This window comes from Pseudorasbora parva, chromosome 13, assembly GCF_024679245.1.
Source record: "Pseudorasbora parva isolate DD20220531a chromosome 13, ASM2467924v1, whole genome shotgun sequence".
Classification (NCBI taxonomy): domain Eukaryota; kingdom Metazoa; phylum Chordata; class Actinopteri; order Cypriniformes; family Gobionidae; genus Pseudorasbora; species Pseudorasbora parva.
The window spans coordinates 2,810,411-2,823,966 of NC_090184.1; the positions used below are offsets into that span (position 1 = coordinate 2,810,411).

Here is a 13,556-nt window from a genome sequence, read left to right on the forward strand (position 1 = left end):
TAACTCGTAATTCTGACTTTATATCACACAATTCTGACTTTATATCTCTCAATTCTGACTTTATATCACTCAATTCTGACTTTATATCACACAATTCTGACTTTATATCACACAATTCTGACTTTATATCACACAATTCTGACTATAACTTGTAAATCTGACTTTATATCTCGCAATTCTGACTATAACTCGTAATTCTGACTTTATATCTCACAATTCTGACTTTATATCTCACAATTCTGACTTTATATCTCACAATTCTGACTTTATATCACACAATTCTGACTATAACTTGTAAATCTGACTTTATATCTCGCAATTCTGACTATAACTCGTAATTCTGACTTTATATCTCACAATTCTGACTTTATATTTTGCAATTCTGACTATATATCTGGCAATTCTGACTTTATATTTTGCAATTCTGACTACAACTCGTAATTCTGACTATAACTCGTAATTCTGACTATATATCTCGCAATTCTGTCTATAACTCGTAATTCTGACTTTATATCTCGCAATTCAAACTTTATATCACACAATTCTGACTTTATATCTCACAATTCTGACTTTATATCTCACAATTCTGACTATAACTTGTAATTCTGACTTTATATCACACAATTCTGACTATAACTTGTAAATCTGACTATATCTGGCAATTCTGACTTTATATTTTGCAATTCTGACTTTATCTTGTAATTCTGACAATAACTTAATTCTGACTTTATATCTTGCAAATTCTGACTTTTATCACACAATTCTGACTATAACTTGTAATTCTGACTTTATATCTGGCAATTCTGACTTTATATTTTGCAATTCTGACTTTATCTTGTAATTCTGACAATAACTTAAATCTGACTTTATATCTCACAATTCTGACTTTATAGCTTACAATTATGTGCGAGATTTAGATAAAAAATGTTTTTTATTTTTTATTTATTCAGTGGCTGAAACAAGCTTCCATAGCCCAAAATCATCTTGCTGCATAAGCAAAGCATGCAAAACCACCAGTTGTGTGAGTTAGTCTGTAGGTTTTCAAATACACAAGGCACATTTTGGGCAGATCTTAGGCAGATTGCACAGATGGTGGTGAAAACCGAACCTGAAATGAATTAGAGAGCATTCAAATGCTTCTGCTCAACTCACAAGTATGGCATTAAGGGTTAAATATACACTGACTTGACATGCTTTACCATGTTACAATGGGAGTGTGTGGTTTATCATTTAATAGTTAGATTGGACATAAAAAACAATGTGGCTAACCAATAATGTTTCAGGCTAACATAGTCTGGAAGTTCAAGTATATTTACTTTTTCTTTTCAAGCTACCATACACTCTAGCTGAATATAGTTCTGCTTCAGAAAAATCCTGTTTAGTTAAATAAGTGCATTTTAGTTGCTATAAACCGGGACAAAATTACATTCTGTTGTTTTGAAATGAGGAACCTAATTTAGAAAAGTCTACCTGTGCACATATCTGCAAATGAAAGCATGTTAGTAATGTAATTGCATTAAACCATCATGGTTGTGCATATATAACATCTGAAACGACACATCGCAGCAGCGGTCGAATGCTATAAAGATAAGATCAAATATGTCATTTAATAACACAAAGGATTTTTTTAAATCAAGCAAATCAGACCATCTACATTTGCATGGACTTTAGAGCTGGACTCAGGGAAATAATAAATAAAGGATATTGAGGAGAAGCTGATTGTCATGACTGCAGAAGTGACAGTACAGAGCAAAAATGAGCTGTGGGAAACAGAATATTCCCGTTCATGTCAATAACTGCATTATTAAACCAGATCCGAGCTGTGAAATGTGACCTGGACATGTTTTCGGTGGAGTCTAGATTCAGGGATCCAGAGAACTGTCTTGATATCAACTGGTACATTCAATGGAGGACCGCGTCTTCCATGGGAAAGGATCGTTCAACAGCCCGTTGCTGTAGATATTGTTCTCATAAGTAATAAAAAAATTGATGGAGGTTTAAAACATTGTCTTGGATTGTATCCAATGGAATCATCAAGAAGTGCTCAAATGTTTTTAAATTATGGTTTAAAAAAAAGAAAGGCATTTGTTTAAATTGTTGAGGCAAATGTCCTGTCCTTGGGAACTCAAAGTCCCATAATGCACCTTTCTGTAAACTACAACACAGTATTTCTAGGGTAACAAAGGCTTCCACTGTTGCAGCTCCTCTTGAGGTAGAGCTTGTTGGTCGGTTCAATATAACGTGATATATTTGAGTCGAGGGATGATGGGAGCTGCGATCACACAGCAGGGCCTGTCATTTGGCTGTTGTAGTCTGCAGTCTCCATTTTAAGGATATATGGGATGATGCTGTCGATCGGTACGTTGCCAATAAGGCCGGTGAAAAACAGCTCCTCGGTTATATTGGAACTCATCGACCGCAACGCCGGCAAACGCAACAGGATTCGGGCCAACCTGCCACATCAATTAATGAGAGCACATCAGCCACTTAACAAACACCTAAGGCTACTACATTAACCCGGATATATTTGCTGCAAAACACTGTGACGTTTGTCTTCAGCAACACTGTGAAAGTGAACAGCACATAACATTATAAACACAGATATCTGTGTACAATATGCGTCACATGACTAATTGTTTTTTCACAGTCCACACTACAAACAGCGTTTTTTTATTTTTTCCCACTTTCCTCCACTTTGCCCTGTCAAAAAGTTCAGTTTTAACAGGACAAAAACACTGTCTCAGTGTGGACGGAAGGCCTAAACAAAGAAAAAAAAAAGAAGTGTCCGGATTAATGCAGCCAACCTCAGCTCTGTGAACAGCAAATGAGGCATGTTGTCAGTAACCACATTAAAAAATGATGTTTGCAAAAGCAAAGAACAAACATGATTAGATAATTATACTTACAAAAGTTGATGTTCCAGAGAATTTAAAAGCAGTGAAGTTAACTAATTCCTGTGGGTGAGATTTGCTTCATGGAAACTATATTTTTGGCCCTGTTTGCTCGTTGTATTGAGATGCGTTTTGGTCAATCAGATCACAAGTGGACGAGGCTAAATCCAGGTGTAAACGGGTCTAACGCGGTTTGAGCTTGTCCACTTTTGACCACTTCCAGAGGTAGAGGAAAACACATCCGACCGGATTGATTTTGTGGTGTAGACACTTATCTAATGTGTTCGAACAGCCTATAAAGACGTCCTACTCTCCAATAGGGCTGTCAAAATTGCTAAAAAATGACATTCAATTATTCCCTGTAAAAAACAAAACACGAATTTTCGAACATCTGGGCACGCATTTTGTCAATGACGTGCATTATGTCAATAACAGAACAAATAATACAAAGAGACATAACTACTTGTATAGGCTGTGTATTTAAGTTTAAACATATTTGACAACGTATTATATATACAAAAACTAGTAAATCAACTAATGACCAAGACCACAGACCTTATTCTTTCTTTCTCTCTCTCTCTCTCTCTCTCTCTCTCTCTCTCTCTCTCTCTCTCTCTCTCTCTCTCACGCTCTCTCTGTGGAAATGTAAGGATGTGACACTTGTCCCAAATATAGCAGGCTTCATTCAGTGATTGAAACAAATATTATTAATATTAATTGAAGTTTTACAGCATATTGAGCGCTCCGAGCGAGCTGTGCTAAACATGGAGCTTTTTCTTGACATGAAACAGTAAATAATCACACCAGTGGAAGCAGTGCATTTATCCTTTATTCATGCAATATCTCTTCAGTCAGTACAGTAGCCTACACTTTAGTAATGTTTCTATTTAACGTTAAATAAAATGAGGCATGGTATGCTAACTGTATCTTACATAGCTTGCATATAACTTTATCTCTCGGCTCAACAATTTTACCTCCTATCGACCAAAATCCAACGTACTTCCAGACGTGGCTTTTTAGATTATGGAGTTAAAATCACTTTCTCTGCCGTGGTCGAGTTGGGCTCTGCACTTTCTGCCATCTTCACTGCAAGACGCGTCCACTTTCAGCAGTGACTCCTGTGACCTGTCCCTGAACCCCCATGTGCGCCCATCCACGTGCCCACTCGCAAAGCCGACAACCTTTTTCCCACTTTTTTTTAAAATTCGAATATTAATTTTCACCTTCGAAATTCGTTTTATTAAAAACTATTCGAATATATATTCAAATTTAGAATATTCGTTGACAGCCCTACTCTCCACTGACTGGCCTAACGCGTAAACATTATGGGATGGCACTAGCCAGACGGGATTTAAACTCTGTCGGCTGAAGACCCAAGTTTGAAGATGAAAACCGTCCCAAACTCAGTGTTCTCTCTCCAGTCCTGATCTCTAACACACACTCATAAGCGTTCGGCTGGTCTCGTGTCTTTAGCAGAAACTAAAGCTGATGATCTCCACGTGTTTGTCCATCATCTCTGGTTGTGATCAAATGTAAATTGCACAAGCTTCTTTCGCCCATTAGATCTAAAGATCTGAAAAAGCCCTTATATTTAATCACCCCTCAAATAAATCAGGACAGAAGTGTTTGAAAGTGGGACAAAAGAGACGGATTAAAACATGTGTCTCCCTCGTCTACTTGTGATCCGATCGACCAAAACACATCTTAACACCAGCTGTAAACAGAGCGTTTGAGACACTCGTGTCCAAGAAAGTCTTTAATACCTAAAGCAGTTCATTAGCATCTCAACAGCACTTTAGTGAACGGCACAGGATATGTTATTATGGGTGCAAAAGTGCATTCTACATTCCCATTAGAAGGGCATTGCAAACATGTTTTTTTCCTTAAAACAGCTAAACTGCCCCTATACGCATTTTCAGATCTGTCATTGTAGATCTGTTTGTAAATGTAAAAGCTCTGCAATATTTTAAAGATCAAAGTTATCCGGGTGTGCCAGCTCGTCTCTACTTTACGCTTCAGAACTGCTCTTCAGAATCCTATGGGCGACGTCACCGACACTACATCGATATTTTTTTACAGTCTATGGGCACAACCCTAAAGTAGCATAATAGGGGCCCTTTAAAATCCTTGTGGTAACTGACAGCATGTCACAAACGCTGGTGATAGAGATGCATTTCACCCAGAATACCACTTTAATAGGGTGCAGACCTGTAGGTATCATCGGGATAGGCCTTCTGCACATAGTCCTGGAGCTCCATCTGCGCTTTTTCCTGGAACTTCTCAATCTGGCTACAGCTACTCAAGCCTGGATGATCTTGAGAAGAAAGGGATCAGCTGTTTGTTAATAAGGGTATAGAGACAGAGCGGCACGGGCACGCGTTATAATGCCCACCGGGGGAGAAAACAAACCAACCGTCTCCATTGACTTTCTATTGCGGGAAGCGGCCTCCTTGTCATTTCAGACTTATAAAAAAACAAACAATGTCTAAAAGCTGATTTGACACATGTGTACAGAAAACAAGCTAAAAAAACCAGGAACAAAAGCCCAGAAGTTTTAATAAGCTGGTGACCCAAAAAATGAGCGTTTAAGGACCAAAAAAAGTGGATACAGGCACTTGAGACAGAGCGCGACATGCTATATTACACTGAGAAATACGCCCAGTGGAGGGGAAAGTAATCAGTGACAGGAAATATAATATATAAACCTGACATTTGGATATTTGACAAAATGTTTACTGCACACGTAGACATACTGAGACACACTGAGGGTCAGGATCCCAAAACTGACCCATTCTTCCTGCTGAAGCTTCACGTCTTATTGCCTGTGTCCACTTTTTGTCTCCTTAAACACTCGTTTTTTGGGGTCGACAGCTTATAAAAACTTAGTTATGTGTTTTTTAGCTTGTGTGCTATACACCTTGTCGCATATCAGCTTTATGACATTGCCCTGTTGTTTGTTATATGTAAAAAAAGACGAGGCGACCGCTTCACGCAATACAAAGTCAAAGGAGAGCGTTGGATTGTTTTTCCCCCCGGTGTGGGCGTGGCCTAAATACGCTCTGTCTCTATTACAACTGTTTGAAACGCAACATTCCTGGAGGAATTTAAGGGCACATGTACCTGGACTGAAGAGGACGATGGCTTTTAAATATGCATATTCATATCCGTCCGTCTGGAGCTTAGTCATGCTGTTGCAGAACTCCTGCAGCTTCCATATGTGCTCCATCACTAGTTTAATGCGTTTCACTAGATAGCTTGTCTACTGAGAGGAGATCAGGTGTTAGCTCATTAAAGACTGATGACATCTCAACATATTAAAGAGGAAGCTTCAGTGCTCCTGACATCAATAATTATCGATTCATCGTAGACGTTTCTTAAAAACAAACTAACCATTTTAACCCATTATACACATTTATGATGTGATGGACAGCACTGAACTCGGGTCTGACCTTCAGTTGCTTTTTTTTTTCAAACTGACTCCTGTGTTGGACTTCCTAACAATCCCATATTCCCATGGTTTAGAGGATTTGCGCAGCCACTAACTGTTTCAGTGTATAATATCTAAAGTCTCCAGCACAAAGTAAACTCTAAACTAGGGGTGGGGAACGTTGATCCAGAAGGGTCACGGTTTTGCCGTGTTGAAAAAAATGATGAAAAAAACACTCACCTGCCTGTAACTTAGGCTGCATCCGAAAACCTCAGCAGCTGACTCGCTGCCTTATCAGACAATGACTCTACAGGCAGTGTTTTGTGCATGAAGGCACCTCACGAAACTAATTTTGGACAGACTTCTAAGGCAGTGTAACAGTTTAATGAGCTTTGGTGAGAACTAAACACATATTTAATTACTACAGTAGTAATTCTCGCTAGAAATTACATCAGAAGTGAGAAATATTCATAAAAAACATACATTTACACACAAACTGATCAGCAAACGCAACTTTCGGACGCCATCTTATTTCCCAGCTCAACTGTCACTGAATGGAAAGCACAGGATTGTGGGATATCAACGGCAGCGAAGGACACATGTGCTGCCTTCAAAAATCGATCAGATGAAGGTCTATCGGGAGCGAGGAAGTGAAGCTAACATTAGATTCAGACATTGCTTGATGCCTTCCTGCCTTCAAATGTGCCCTCCGAAGGCAGCATTTTCCAGGTTTCGGATGCAGCCTAAAGTAATCCTGAAGACCTTGATTAGCTTCGGGGTGTGTTTGATTAGGGTTGGAGCTAAACTCTGCAAGAGAGTGGCCCTTCTGGATTAACGTTCCCACCCATGCTCTAAACATTGTGGATGTCAGGCTTGATGTGAACCGTACCGTCCTGGATGCTGGATTGCAGATGATTGACGATAGCAGCAAGAATGGTGGACAGGCTCATGATCTGAGCACACTGAGCCAGACCCAGAATAAACAACTCATTCCAGCATGCTCGTACCAGAGCTGTGTTACACTCCTGCCTACACAGAGAGAGAGAGAGAGAGAGAGAGAGAGAGAGAGAGAGAGAGAGAGAGAGAGAGAGAGAGAGAGAGAGAGAGAGAGAGAGAGAGAGAGAGAGAGAGAGAGAGAGAGAGAGAGAGAGAGAGAGAAAGAAAGAGAGAGGAGAGAGAGAGAGAGAGAAAGAGAGAGAGAGAGAGAGAGAGAGGGAGAGAGAGAGAGAGAGAGAGAGAGAGAGAGACTCTTGAGCGATAGTGTGCATAAGTATAGAGAGAAACCCAGCAATATAAATCTCACCCAAGAGCAAGGAATGCTGGGATAGAGCGTGCCCAGTGCATGGAGAGGAAGAGTAGGCGTGACGCAGACTCACAGATATAATGCACATTCAGATACTCAGGCATTGGGCTTGGCATCGTCAACTACAGAGAGAGATAACCAAACACACTCTATAAGAACATTTTTCTTTCATTATTTACAAAAGTAAAAGTGTATTTTTATCTTAAAGTCTTTAAAATCAACATTAGCAATATTAATATATTAATATTAATTAAAGTGCAATACCAATATTATTAAAGTGAAATAAACTATATTGCCAAACATTTTGGGACACCTGCCTTCACATGCACATGAATTTTAATGAATCCCATTCTTAAAATATGGAGTCGTCCCACCCTATTCAGCTCTAGCAGCTTCAGCTCTTCTGGGAAGGCTTTCCTCAAGGTTTAGGAGTGTGTTTATGGGGATTTTTGACCATTCTTCTAGAAGCTCATTTGTGAGGTCAGGCACTGATGTTGGACCAGAAGGCCTGGCTCTCAGTCTCCGCTCTAATTCATCCCAAAGCTGTTCTATCGGGATGAGTTTAGGACTCTGAGCAGGCCAGTCAAGTTCCTCCACACCAAACTCCTCATCCATGTCTTTATGGACCGACGCTTTGTGCACTGGAGTGCAGTCATGCTGGGACAGGAAGGGGCCGTTCACAAACTGTTCCTACAAAGTTGGGAGCATGAAATTGTCCAAAATGTCTTGGTATGCTGAAGCATTAAGAGTTCCTTTCACTGGAACTAAAGGGCCAAGCCCAACCCCTGAAAAACAACCCCACCAAACTTTACACTTGGCACAATGCAGTCAGGCAAGTCCCATTCTCCTGGCAACCGCCAAACCCAGACTCGTCCATGGTATTGTCAGACTGAAGCGTGATTGGTCACTCAGAGAACACGTCTCACTGCTCTAGAGTCCAGTGGCGGCTGCTTTACTCCACTGCATCCCACGCTTTGCATTGCTCTTGGTGATCTGAAGGCCACAGAAGTTTGGAGGTCTGGAGCTGTTGACTCTGCAGAAAGTTGGTGACTTCTGCGCACTGTGACCCTCAGCATACGCTGACCCCGCTCTGTCATTTTACATGGTCTACACTTCGTGGCTGAGTTGCTGTTGTTCCCAATGGCTTCCTCTTTGTTATAATCCCACTAACAGTTGAGCGTGGAATATTTAGTAGTGAGGAAATGTCAGGAATGGACTTATTGCTCAGGTGTCAGCCTATCACGGCCCCACGCTTGAGTTCACTGAGCTCCTGAGAGCGACCCATTCTTTCACTAATGTGTGTAGAAGCGTCTGCAGGACTAGAGCTTGATTTATACACCTGTGGCCATGAAGGGATTGAACACCTGAACTAAGTGATTTGGAGAAGTGTCCCAAAACTTTTGGCAATATAGTGTAAGAAATATTGAAAAATGACTATACTAAAACCACACTTTATGTCTAATAATTCAGTAACACACATCTGAAATCTGTCACTTTCTGTTTTTGGAAAGGAGACTTTCTTTTTTCTGATTCATGAACAAAGATAATGATGACCCTATGAACGGGTCACTGAATCACTTTCTCAAATGATTCAAATGGACAAGAAATATGAAGTATTGATTTCTGTGAAACTGATCAAAATGAAGTGAGTTTGTAATTAGAGAACAATATAACAAGAAAAAATGTGCTCAGAAAAATCAGCTTGATTCAAAGAAACAGATTTACAGATATTTGTTCTTGATTCAAATTCACTTCATTTTATATGTGCATTTCAAATGTATCTTGATTTAAATATGTTTAAAGGTATGTATTTATATAGGAAGACATTTATTTTTTGATATGCATGCAAAATTTAATGCTGTGACTTTATGGCTTATTTTAATACCTGCAGAAAAATACCCTGTATATTTTATCTTGAATAATGTTTACTGAATAATTGAAGATCTGAAAACATGTAATAAAAAAAGTAAAGAAAGACTTTTTATTTTAGACATTATAATTAACTTTGCACATCCATGTCAACTAACTCTCATTAGAGTATTAGTAGACTGTCTAATAGACTGTTTAATATCTGCTAACTTTTTATTGTGATGCTCCCCAACAGACATCAAATTGACTATAAGTAATGTTGCAACTACATCAACTTATTCTACTAACCCAAACCCTACCAGACTACTAATACTCTGATGAGAGTTAGTTGACATGTAATTGGAAAGATACTTAGTTTGTTAATCTAAAATGGATTATTGACATTTTTAATCTCATGTTGTCCCTTTGTGAGAGTGTGTGAATGCAGTGTACACACCTTAAAGCTGACGTGTGTGTCTGTAAGCAGAGGTCCCTCGACTTCTATGAGCGGTGTGATCTGATCCCTGCTGATCACCTGTATTGTAGCTCCGCCCACCCCATCCACCTCCGACAAGCTCCGCCCCTCGGCCGCCTCACTGGGGTTCAGAGCTTTAGCCAGCGTGTCAAAGGCACTGCAACACCAAACACATCACACTCAGAAACAATGAGAAATGCATTTTCATCTTGTTTTAATGGTAGTTGGAAATGAGCTGTTCGGAATTTAAAGGGGACCTATTCTGCAAAATTCACTTTTATAAGGTGTTAGAGCACAGATGTGTGTGTAAACAACCAGCCTATAGTGGTAAAAATCCACTCAATACTTTTATAATCCCCATAAATCATTATCAATCTCTCATAATGCGCTGTTTGATATTTCCCCCACTCTTGTCTAAGAGTAGGGAAGCCCCGCCCATGACTGTTGATGATTGGCCCTTTTAGCATAGACACGCCCCTGAGTGAGAAGCACAGAGGCATAATTTCTGTTTACTCGCTGTATCAACGCTTGAGTATTACAATGTCTGCGCCTAAAACATTACTAATGTTCCAACAAACATATGAGTCTCATAGACTGTCGACATCAGAGCCACTAAAAAATACATTTTTGAAGGAAATGCGTCAAATAATGTCAGTAAAATATATATTTGCGCAAATCATTTTACGCATGACTGCTTCATCAACGAGGGTCAGTACAACGCTTGAAGGACAGGTCAAACCCAACGCTTCGTGCTCTATCTTCATTTTCAGAAGAGGTGAGGATGGCTCTTCATATTCTGTGAATGTTTGCAGATTTCCTTTCTGAATGAGCTGAACGCTGTACGGCTAATATGGTTAAAGTTAACATCGTATCTGACTGTATTCCTAGAAACTAGAGGGTGTGTCATTAGTTTATCGTTATCCTCAAAACACTTGCTGTCATTCATAAATGCACATTTATTATGTATTGTATAGTCGGGTGATGGATGTGTTACGTTCCCACACCAGCACCGATACGACACTTTATAGATTAACATGAGGGCACAGGCTAGTCAATGAGTTGAATCAACGTAACTCCACAACAACAAACGTTACATAAAAGATCCACTAACCATTCAGTCTAAAAGTTGAACCTCTTCCTGAGTCTCTCATCTGTGTCGACTCCGGCTCAAACATGTACGGCTGCGCCACAACGGTTTATTTCTGACATTTTGTCTGAGTGAGATTGGCCTGTTCTGTTGTTGATGGAGTATTTGAAGTTCAAGGTAGGGATGGGCGTATCGATATATCGCTACTGATGTGAGCATCGAAAAGTATCGATACGCAAATAAAAATATTGATACTACGGTGTTTGTTTTTTTTACCAGTAATTTTGTTTATTTAAAAAGATTAATGCATACAATATGAATAACCTATGTTACTGAATAGTTGTGTAGTATAGGACTATTTTCCTGCTCATCTGAACCATGATCTGAACGCACGCAAATGCTGCGAGACAGAACCAATCGATCACAGTGAGAGTTTCCAAAACTATCATAAGAAACAATTGATGCTTTTGGAAATGCAGCCCAGGACAATGCTCATCAGAATACCGAAAAAAACATGTTTGAGTTAATTCACAATAAACAATTAGAAATTGTAGTCTACATAGTGCAATTACACTCTTTAAATTTAATGTTAAACGTTAATATTGATCATGTTCTATTCTGTAATGTTAATATAAATCATGCACAATCAGATTAATGCATTTTATGAGTGGAACATACTGTCCCTTATGAAAATTAACCATGGTTTATATTTTTACTACAGTGACCGTAGTATTTGTAGATTTCCATGGTTACCACAAATAAACATTTGAACCATGTGTAAACAAAAATATGATCTAATAAGTTGCAATTAAGGCCTATTGAGTGTTAAACTACCTTTCAAATATGTTAACTGGGCATTTTACTCTTAGTAAATGTAATAATTTAATTAATTTAATAATTCAAATTTTCAGTTTAGAAGTATCGATATCGGTATCAGTGATAATGGCCTTGAAGGTATCTGAATCGTATCGAAAACCAAATAAGTGGTATCGCTCATCCCTAGCTCAAGGATCCATCCTCCTCTGGAAGGGGGGCGGGGAGCAGCAGCTCATTTGCATTTAAAGGGACACACACACAAAGGAGCGTTTTTGCTCGCACCCAAATAGGGGCAAATCTGTGGGGTATTTTGAGCTGAAACTTTACACACACATTCTGGGGACATAACATATTGCATATAACATATTGTTAAAAGGGGCATAAAATGTCCCCTTTAATGTCAGTCCAAAAATGTAGCAATGGCAAAGGAATTGGAGTACGATAGAAAGTTTTTCTATCCTTTTGTACTCCATTTGGGTTTGGAACTACATGAGGGCGAGTAAACAATGACTTCTTTAACTAATACTATAATGGCATATCTCTTTACTGTGCAAACACATAGGCATGTATTGTCTGCAATGATAACACACCGTGTGATTTCACTGGGCGATTCCTCCAGCTGGCCGTCTGTCGATTCTCCGTTACTAAGCGAGTCGTTCAGGTTGGCTAATGACGTGACCACATTAGCCAGCGTCCCCAGATCACCCTGTCCCGACTCTGCCTGATCAACAAATAACAATTGCATTTATATTGTAGCATGCAAAACTAAAATAAACATAAACCTCTTCTGAATGTTTATATGTAAAATTATGAAAATTACATTTCACAGCAAATAAAAACCTCAAGGTTTTTACAAACTCTGCTTGGACTGGACTACATAAAACACAAAATAAAAGACATGTAGGTGTTTTTACTTTGTCTGTTGCTAATAGTAATGTGCCATCAGCCTGTATTAAAGGTTGTTGGATATTGACAAGCATCCCAGAGTCCAACAGCCTGGACCTGCACAGAGGATTAAATCATGATCAAAACACATGCATGCATTTAATCCAAAGTGACTAAATAGTGCAAAATAAGCAGTAAAATAAAATAAATACACTAATAGTGCTGTATTGAAGTACTTCATTAAGGCCTGGTTTTACAGACGGGCTAAGATTAAGTCCTTTGTTTAATGAGGACATTTAACCTCTTAACTGTCACCCCCCTTTTTGAGAATAGCCCTATCCAAACTTAGGACCCTATTTTAACGATCGAAGCGCAGGTGCACTTCAGGCATGTCCAAATCCACTTTTGCTAGTTTAATGAAAATAAATTATCGGCGAGCCCGGCGCATGATCTAAAAGTGTTGCCCCTCGGCTCTTAATGAGTCATGGGTGTGTTTTGGGCGTAACGTGCAATAAACCAATCAGAGTCTTTCCCTTTAAAAGCCAGTTGTGCTGTATAATGTATATAATAAAAAATATAATCCAAGCCCCTTTGATGAGGAGACGATTACGTTACTGTTGATCATCTGTCCGTCATCGTCTAAAGCCCGCCCTGATGATTTCATTGGTCCGAACAGTTTCTGTTCAGGGATAATTACTCCTCTATGGAGCGATGCCAGACCGAACTGCCCGACCTATAAATGTTGTGGGCGGGGCTAAGTTCGGCTGGCATCTAGGCTACCACACGGCTCCAGGGGTTAATCAATCGATGGGTTTGTGTAAGAA

At 39.3% G+C, this 13,556-nt stretch overlaps 1 protein-coding gene across 1 annotated transcript in view; it reads right to left on the minus strand.

The window, feature by feature from the left end:
* Positions 1-1,588: 1,588 nt before the first annotated feature.
* The window catches only part of nr2c2 (nuclear receptor subfamily 2, group C, member 2), a 44,372-nt gene continuing 32,404 nt past the window's right edge, over positions 1,589-13,556 (minus strand). Inside the window, 9 exon segments of the mRNA XM_067412945.1 lie at positions 1,589-2,453; positions 5,100-5,205; positions 6,012-6,132; positions 6,134-6,150; positions 7,208-7,347; positions 7,622-7,743; positions 9,927-10,101; positions 12,438-12,568; positions 12,762-12,849. Coding sequence (XP_067269046.1) covers positions 2,279-2,453; positions 5,100-5,205; positions 6,012-6,132; positions 6,134-6,150; positions 7,208-7,347; positions 7,622-7,743; positions 9,927-10,101; positions 12,438-12,568; positions 12,762-12,849 — 1,075 coding nt within the window. The 3' untranslated portion in view covers positions 1,589-2,278.